At 31.5% G+C, this 9,938-nt stretch overlaps 1 protein-coding gene across 1 annotated transcript; it reads right to left on the bottom strand.

The window, feature by feature from the left end:
* Positions 1-1,443: 1,443 nt before the first annotated feature.
* On the bottom strand, positions 1,444-4,501 carry LOC114715288 ((-)-germacrene D synthase-like). Its single transcript, XM_028900086.1, has 7 exons — positions 4,400-4,501; positions 3,921-4,203; positions 3,409-3,736; positions 3,086-3,304; positions 2,828-2,969; positions 2,490-2,735; positions 1,444-2,057 (listed from the first exon to the last, which is right to left on the bottom strand). The coding sequence occupies exons 1-7, from the start codon at positions 4,499-4,501 to the stop codon at positions 1,755-1,757; spliced, it is 1,623 nt and encodes a 540-aa protein (XP_028755919.1). The 3' UTR covers positions 1,444-1,754.
* Positions 4,502-9,938: the final 5,437 nt, after the last annotated feature.

Below are 9,938 nucleotides of genomic sequence, written 5' to 3'. Positions count from 1 at the left end.
CTAAACTAATTAAAATGGTGTGTCCATATCCCAGGCTAACAGAAATATTATGTTTAACCGTTAATTTCCTGACTCAGTTTAAAGTTAACCCCAGATATTCTAAATGGTAGACATATGGACATTTGATATGTATTATTCTTACTCAAAATTGAATTTATTTCCTTCCTCTTCTTCTAAATAAATTGACTTTTGAGTAAGAATAATACACATCGGGTGCCCATGTGTCTATCATGTAGAATATATGGGGTCAACTTTAAGTTGAGTCAGGAAAGTAACGGTTAAACATAACATTTATGTTAGCCTAGGATATGGACGCACCATTTTAATTAGTTTAGGACACTGGATGCACCCAAAATTACTTTAGGCCACTGGACGCACCTGGGTAAATAGTTCGGGGTGCTGGGCGCACCTTAACCCTATAAAATATAATGACATGAAAATATATCTTTATCAAAAAAAATTATTTAAATTATTTGATTATTCTACTGTCAAAACAATTTTTCTATTATGATATTCAATTTGATTTAAACATGATATATTTTTATATACAAAGCTATTTTAATCACTAAAATTGAACGGTTCACATTTAATATAATTTAACTTTTTGTATTTTAAGTATTTTAATATTTTAAAGTTTGCAAAATCTAAAATAAAGATTATCTTTTTAAATGACAATTTTTAAAAATGATTTTAGATTTAAAAATTATCGATTAAAAATCTTAAATTTGGGCTATATATAGAAGCTGTTAGACCTAAACCGGCGCTCTCCAGATAGAAATGCACATGCGTAATCTTTGTATAGCGAGAATCAGCATACTTCAGTATATGAGGCTGAATAGCATGCTTCCGAATAATAGAAAGAGAATGATCTTGACTATTCTCGTAAATTATTAAGTACTACTCAGAGTTGAATGAAAACTATAATTGAAATAATATAATTTGTCCATCAGATGTAAGCCATTTATTTCTTATTGTCTGGACCAAAACAATTATGTCAAAAATTCTCTTATATACTACGTACCTCCAGTTCTTAATAAAATAACTATATAACTAATTTGTAAACATTAAGAAAATTAATTAAGTTAGTTATTTATAATAAATATATATTTTTAAAAATATCCTTATTAATCTTGTGCATTGAAAATACCATTTGATGGAAACTCCTTAACATATGTAGTCATCATAGGAATTTTTTTCTTTTTTTGAGATGACGCCATGGGATTACTTGGAAAAAAATTAATAAAATATTAGAGATAAAATAGATTATGATCTTATATTTAGGATTAAATTGAATTTCTAACTAGTTCTTATATTAAAAATTGGTAGTATTAAATCCATGGAATATATTAAAACTATTTTTGTGTGCATTGAATCAAACATCAAATTAAATTTCTGCTGATCACGCATATGCTGATGTTATTAGCCCATTGGCCGCATTTTCATTTGTTCAAATATAATGTGTTGTATTATCGCAAGACTTTTAGACTTGTTACAAAGCCAAAAGCCATGTGACTGATCAACAACCGCAAAGATATTTATTAATATTGCATAAGATTTTCTAATGTAATACTTTTATATTCATGCTGCAAACAAAAGAAAACCACACACAAACTTTAAATTTATAAACATAGCAACAAATAAGATGATCTGACAACCTAGAAGTAGCTAGGAATATATATCTATATCACCCATTAGACTTGGACGACACAACAAGTTCAAATAACAAGTATTATAGTATAAATATATAAAGCATGTCATGGCTGAATCTGTATGGGATCCAGAAGGAGTTGGACAATGTAATGCTTGAGGGACTGGCCATTAGTGAATCTATCTTGTAGGTTTTCATAGACAACCTCACATACTCGAGCCATGTTGACGATGCAATCAAGCACAGACTTTGAAACGTCATGTGGATTATTCAGACACTCTTCATTAATATCTTTCCAGCAGCTTTTGATATCGTCGTTGATTATTTTATAGGCTTCTTTCTCTGAAACTCCATACTGCCTCATGCAACATTCTACTCCTGAAGCAACATGCTCTCTCTCTTGCTCAAACTACATGTTCATGCAAAAAATAAACCATAAAACATCTTTTATTGTTTCTTCCAAATAGTTTAGCTAGGTGTGATATATATGCTTTATAAAATTTATTTTTTATTTTTAAGAGAAATATGTGTAAGTTTTAGAAGTAACGAGAAGATTTATAAATTTTAAGAGAAACTAAAAAGAATAGTATGATTCACTCCATTATTTGTATCTCGTTTGTTATTTCTGAAACTTGATATCGAAATTTTAAATTATTCATACATCAAGTTTTGTTCTTTGTCAATGAATGATTTTTATATTTTATTATTTAAAACTCTCAATTGTTATAAATATGTTATGCTAGCTCCAGGGGTTAACCTTTTTACACTTAATTCCAAAGCTTTGTTGTATTCAAATTTCTTCTGATTGTGTGCAAGTGCATGCTTATTGTATAAGTTGTACCTTATGAGTGGCCATGTCATCCATAAGTCTACCAATAAGTGAGCAAGCTCTAACTATTCTCGGATTTGTGGCAATCCAATCCAGCACATCTTTGGTTGCAAGGTTTCCAAGGCCTAGAAATGAGGTTATGTGCAAAGGGATAGTAGAAGATGCAACTCCATTATCCTTGTACTCCTCATAGCTTGGAACATAATCTTCATTGCACCATTTTGCTTCAACCAAGTAGGCCCTAACCAAGTTAATAACCTACAACCAGAATATGTAATTAAACCTATGAAAATTAATATATAACATCATATATATGTGTTGAACTTAAATTATAAAGTAATGGCCTATACAGCTTGCTTAACATGGGGCATCACAAAAATTGATGTCCCTTCTTTTGTAGTCACCATCTCTACTTCGCTGCACACTTGTAAAACTACTTCAAACACCACTTTCATGCACTCTGGAAGTGATTCAGTGAGACTTATATCCCATCTGATAATCAAATAATCAAAAGGAAAAACTAATATCATATATAAAAGTCATGATTAATTTTCAATCTAAGAACGTTGGTAAATATAAGTGGCTTTATAACATGTGATTAATTAAACCTGTGGATGGCCTCTGTGAATAGTTCGAGTTCTTCAAGTGTGCCAAAGACATCGTAGGTGTCGTCAAGAAGACAATTAGTAACAACCAGTTTGGTAGCTATCATTCTTGCAGTGCTGAATTGAGGCTCATAAGACAATGCTAAAGGCCAAAAGTAGGCCTCTACCAACCTATCTCTAGCATAAGGGACCTTTCTCCTCAACCCTGATTCTTTCCACCACCTGCAATACAAATAAACAACACCGTTTAATTGCTGTTATATATGTGTGTGCGCGCGCGCACATCCCGCGGTTCATTACTAGTTAATAAATGGCACTTCACTTACTTGGTGATAGTGCCAAGTTCTATTTGATGCAGATGCTGCAGCATATTGAAATCAATTTTTGCAAAGTTAAGCAACATTATATGATTTTGGGATGGATCTTGGTGCTGGTAGAAAGACATGGAGTGCCTTGCCTCTAGCCTACGTGATCTCTTTTGCAGAGGCTGACTTAAGCAGTGGCTGACATGTGCCTTGAGACATGGGCTCAATTGGCTGTCGATCAAGGATTTAAGGTGAGTGTAAGTGAAATGAAGAGCTTCATCCAATATTTTCTCACCATGAACCCCAAGTTGTGCAGCTTCATACAGGGCTAACATTCCCTCAACGTCTTCTTTAGTAAGATTTTCATTATTAAACTTTTCCTTGACGTCCTTGAATATATCTGTTTCATATATATATATATATATATATATATATATTGAGCATACCAACTAGAGAAAGTGCTTGAATTATAGAAAAGTAGCTTTTCTCATGAGACAATGCAAATGTGTTATAATGAAGAAGTCTAAACGTACCAGATGAAATAGGATATCCATGTTGCCTCAACAACCAAAAGAGCAAAGCAAGAGAGTGAAGATTATTATCTCCATCCTGCATAATAACGTTGTTATTCTTGGTATACATGGTATGAATCTTTGCCAGTGCTCCATCAATTTCGTGTTCGAAATGGTAGGAAACTCCCAAACGCTGCACCCAATCAATGAATTTTAGCTTCTGTGAGCAACTCTGATCATTGGAGGATATAAACATCTTTAGTTTCTCCTTTTGTACATTATGTTCCACATTGTCATCAACTTCCTGAAAAAGCCCAGGAAAAAAACATGTAATTTTCATATGATATAATCAGGTTTAACCGAACAGTTCATATACATGCATAATTTTGATACATGTTTAATTCCCAAAAAAAAAAAAAAAAAACTAGCTAGATATTCGATCAACATAGGCTGCACGTATTGTGTGTGTGTGTGTGTGTGTGTCTATATATATAGAATACCTTAGATTCTGAAGCATACTGAAGAAACTTATCACCCCAAATGTTAGGAGTAAAATTGGCACATCTTCTTGTGCCGTCATGAGGAGATGCTGTAATAGACATGGCTACCAATTTTTGGAACTGAAATGCGTTTGATGGAAAGCTCCTGATGTGTATTGAATCAATTTATAGGGGATTTCATTCATTGAATTTGCTTTGCTTTGGTGTTAGGTGAGAGGTCAGTATCATAGCTGCACATGACGTTACTGATATATTTTTCCTTTTTGGCCAACGTTACATGATAAGTATATTTTCAAACGTTCACACTTACGAGTACCACTTTTAATTAAGCCGGGGCTCTTGTGGAAAATGTTAAGAGTCAACAAAATCAATGAAGCCAGGTCTAAAAAAGAAAAGCAAAATTAATGAAGGAAGATAGTGTACGCTTTGTTTAATGTTATCCCATGCACAAAACGTAACGAATAAGGCTCTGCGTGGGAACTTTAATAGAGAGAAAATTTAAATTTAAATGTAAATATTATATTGTATCATTTTTAAAATTTAAATTTAAAGACAATTTTAAATTCATCGTATAAAGTGATGGTTAAGGATTATATTTTAATGATTTAATGAGTCGTGAGGGATCTCATGACGTCATAACTATTAAAAATGGTGGTGAAATCAATGTGTTGTGTAGGCAATAGGGTAATCTATGTATCCCCAAGATTATTTTTTGTTTAATTTGTTCTCTCATTGATATTTTAAATAGTTTTTAAGTATTGTTCAATGAGCATGTTTATTGTTGTGAAAACATTTATTTGAAATTCGGTATAATTTGTTTAGGTTTAGTAAGTTAAGTAGAATTATTTCACTTAACTTATACGCGGGTAACCACTTACGTTTTGGATTTGACAACTTTTATGGTATTAGACTATTCAAAAAAAAATTTTGATAAGCCAATCTCTTTCTTTTATCATTCAGTTATTTGTCTAAAGGCCTTCGCAGTTTTTTAAATGTGGTTACTCAAATTCATGGTCAAATTTGGTGTTTTTTTAGCCCCCACCTACTCCGTTGTCGCTTATTTTAGGGACTTGATCATTAGCCTAGCCAAATTAAATTACTGAGAAAAAAATTTATGTTCATTTGCATATATCTATTAGCTCCAATTCTTCAATTAAATTTTGACAAGTGAACTTTTGTCAATAGTAGAAATTCATATTGATAAAATTTTAAAATTATATTTAACTGTTGTTAATAATAAATATTCCACATGACAAAATTTGATTGGAAAACTGGATCTAATGAATATAAGTAAATGAGCCTAAATTTTGTACTAAATTAATTATTCAACATCAGACATGAAGTTATATACACTGTGTGATGTTGGTTCAATTCTCTGTTATTATCTTAATCTTTTCTTTTTTTTTACCAGTTTAACATTTTTCCAGAAAAACAAAGACGCGTACTGGAAACTTTTAATAACAAGAAGTTTTTTTTTTTTGGTTTTTCAAAATTTCTAAAATCTGTAATCCTTAAATATAATTAATGTTTTTATATGGTCACCAGATGTAACTTTTCCAGTTTTTTTCTGATATATTAATGAGAAAAAATAAATGCGAAATTTTTCACATGTATAGGATCAGATTGTGAATATTCAAATTTTTATTTCCTTGAATATTATATGATTCGGGATTAGGTTGATCAAGCTAAAGGGTTAATTAATTAATTTATTTATCAAGACCGTATAGTCGTTGGTCTCACTTATAACCATAATAAATTTGAAAATGTAGTCAAGTTTAATTATTCGTTACTAACAAACGGATAAGTCCAAACCACTAATTAAATCAAATTAATAATCCATATGAGAGTTTTAGCAAAATTGATCAGAGATATGAGGGTCTTTATTCTTTTTCTTTTTCTTTTTGCAGTTTTTTCTTTCCTTCCCCGGTGGCTTAGCACAAAATGTCTCCTTTGAAATAATACTTCTTCTAGTTCAAAATATCAGCATTAAATAATTAATTCATGTAATTTAAAAAGTTAGTTAAAAGAAGACAATAACTATATAAAAAAAATGTAACTTATTTTCTTAAAACACCCTTATTTATGAAGAGTGGGAAAAAAATAACTGAGAGACAAATAATTAGTTAAAAGTAAAAAGGGAAATAATACATTAAATGATCATGCAAATACAAATTGCAGCTGATAAAAAAACCAAACCTTGTCAAAGTTTATTTATATTTTGAGCCGAAGGAAGTAAAGCATCTTTGTGGTTTAGCTTAATTTTATTTGAGAATTGCGAATTATTGGCATTCTATAAAACGACTTGGAGAAACTTTGATGAGTAGACAAATTAAAGATGACTTCTAGGAGATTATTTAAAAAAAAAGAAAGAAAGAAAAAAGAAAGATGACAAGTAAGCCACTTGAAAATTATCTTATTTTTAATTGAATTGTGAATTAAGAAGTTAATTCAAACTAATAATTAGATTGTATAACAAAATGGAAATATTTTTGCATCCCACTTGAAAATACAAATACGCCATTTTTTTTTTGGCCAAAACAAATACGCCATTTGAAAATGAATTTATTACAACAAGATTTGTATTCAAATATTGTCTTCACTACTAATTATCATTGAAAACTAGGTTGGAAATATTTAGCAACCTACTTAGAAATACAAGGTGAGCCATTTGAAGATAAAAAAAGGACGAAGGACATTTTGTCTACTCAAATTTTTTTTCTTCAAAGGACCTTAGTCCTTCTGCAGGATTTCAAGAATTAACTAGTGGTCTAAAGTATCATTTTTCCCTTCTTAAAATATGCACGAAAATTCTGAATTTATGTAAGTGAATTTATAAAGTAGACTCAATGAAATACTATCTCTCAATTAGTCTAACTTGTAATTAATTTAGTCCAAAACGTGCGAAGACCACTCCAATCAAGTTTAATTAGCCTTTATTAACAAATGTGCGCATCTAATGTAAGACAGATCTAAAATATATACATATATATATATATATAAATGTATATAAAACAGATAATACAAATGTGAATCCTCTTACAAGAATGCAACAGAAGACTTTAAAGTTACCTCTTGCCATGGCTTTTGCCTAATTGATCTCGAGATCTGAGATAGAAGATAAGGATTGCAAAATAGAACTAGAGTCAAAAGAAAACAATTGTTTAGGTCTCTTCTTCTGACTGGAAAAAAAAAATCACAGTGATGACAATTGAAATTAGCCGTTATTAGTCAGGGAACCTCAAAAGAGTAGATAGGGTTTTCACTCTCTGAATATATTGCTCAATATTTTCAGCCATCAGAAAAACTTAATCGCATATCTCACCATCAGAGTAAATACAATATACTAACTGAAATTAATAAACCTACTGGGCTTGGACCTTATTTAATGATGGGCCACACTCATTACATTTTATTGATTTTCTAATTAAATATCTAAATAGTTTTAATAATAATAAAATATCTCACATTCTCCTACTCAGCCCGTGTACTATTGGTCAATTACCCTATCCCAAGTAAGCTAAGGCTATACTACAAGAATCATGGCAACAAGTCCCCTTAAGTCGGGTATTACCTTCCATGCATTACAAGCAGCACTCTTACTTAATGGGTATAGCTTTATGGATAAACTTAATATTTATTCGGTTCCTACTTCATGTTTATCAATCTCAAAACACAAATGTATATATAATTATAATTAGAGAAGATAAACCATAAATTAATTTCATTGCTCATACCTCTGCTAATCAAATGAAGGACGAAGTTCCATACGAGGCACATGTAAAACAAATTCATTCAGTTTCAATCCTTTAGTCAAAGGATCAGCTAGCATATTCTTTGTATCGATATGTTCAACCAAAAGTTGGCCATCCATAACCCTTTCTCTCAACCATAGGAACTTCAATTCGACAAATTTACTTCGAATTTTATTCTTTTTGTTGTTTGATATGGCCACGGTAGCTATGTTATCACAGCACATTCTAATTGACCTAAAGACTGATTCAACAATCTTAAGCCTAGCAATAAAATCCTTGATCCAGATTGCTTGTGAACTTCCCTCAAAGCACCCAATATACTCAGTGTCGCTAGTGGAAAGAGCTATTAATGTTTGTTTTGTACTTTTCCACAAAATAGCTCCTTCTAGCAAGAGAAAGATGTAACCAGTTGTGGACTTGTTTGTATCCATGCATCCTCCTATATTAGAGTCTGAGTAACAAATCACTTCTAGACTCTCTGTCCTCTTATATATAAGCATATAGTGTTTAGTGCCTTATAAATATCTAAACACTTTCATTGTAGCTATCCAATGTGTCTCACCAGGATTACTTTAGTACCTTCCCAATATGCCCACAGCAAAAGCTATATCATCTAGTACAAACCTGTACTTACATTAAGCTTCCTACTACTGAGGCATATGAGACCTTTTCCATTTCCCTTTTCTTAAGCTCAGTTTTAGGACACTGATCTAGACTGAACTTATCCCCTTTTTCTAGAAGAGCCACATTAGTAGAATAATTCTTCATCCTGAATCATTTGAGAACTTTGTTTATATAGGCTTCTTGAGATAGGCCTAGAAGGCCTCGAGTCCTATCCTTATGAATCTTAATGCCAATGATATAAGATGTCTCACCTATATCTTTTATATCAATGTTCTTAAACAAGAATTGTTTTACCTCGTGCAATAGTCCTAGATCATGAGTTGTAAGAAACATGTCATCAACGTATAAAATCAGAAATACAATTTTGCTCCCACTAACCTTGTGGTATATACACTCATCCATGATGTTCTCATTGACCGCTGTCACGAAGCTTGCTTTAGATTAAATATTGATTTCTTTAACTTGCAAGCCATATATTTGTTGTCTTTTGCAACAAATCCCTCATGTTGCTTCATGTAGACATCTTCCTCAAGATCACTATTAAGAAAGACAGTCTTAACATCCATTTGGTGTAAATCTGGGTCAAAATGTGCAACCAATGCCATGATGATGCAAAATGAATCTTTCTTTGATATAGGAGAAAAATGTTTCTCTGTAATCAATTCCTTTCCCTTGTGTGAAACCCTTAATAACTAACCTTGCTTTATAATGATCAATCTTACCTTATGAGTTTCTTTTGATTTTGTAAATCCATTTATAGCTAATGGCTTTAGACCCATTAGGTAACTCTACAAGCTCCCATACTTGGTTGTTTACCATCGAGTCCATTCCTTCAACAATAGCTAGCATCATGCCATAATTTGGAGTCTTCACTTTTCATAGCCTGAGTAAATATCAAAGGATCATTTTCAATGTTAACATTACAGTCAATTTCAGCAGAATAAACAACATAGTCACGAGGTAATGCATGTCTTCTTTCTTTAGTTGACCTTCTTAACTCAGTTTTTTGAGTTGGTTTAGATTACCCATTATGAACATTCCCTCTCATATTTTGTGGCGGTTCAATTTGTATGACAGGTTGATCAATACATGTTCTTGATGTCCAACATTGTCAACTTGAGTTATATGATCTATACTATGTTTTATGATAGCTCTAACTAGAT

This window comes from Neltuma alba, unplaced genomic scaffold, assembly GCF_004799145.2.
Source record: "Neltuma alba isolate B1F8T4 unplaced genomic scaffold, ASM479914v2 tig00011585_pilon, whole genome shotgun sequence".
Lineage (NCBI taxonomy): Eukaryota > Viridiplantae > Streptophyta > Magnoliopsida > Fabales > Fabaceae > Neltuma > Neltuma alba.
Note: the sequence above shows the minus strand (reverse complement) of the source record. Positions and strands in the feature narration are given on the sequence as shown.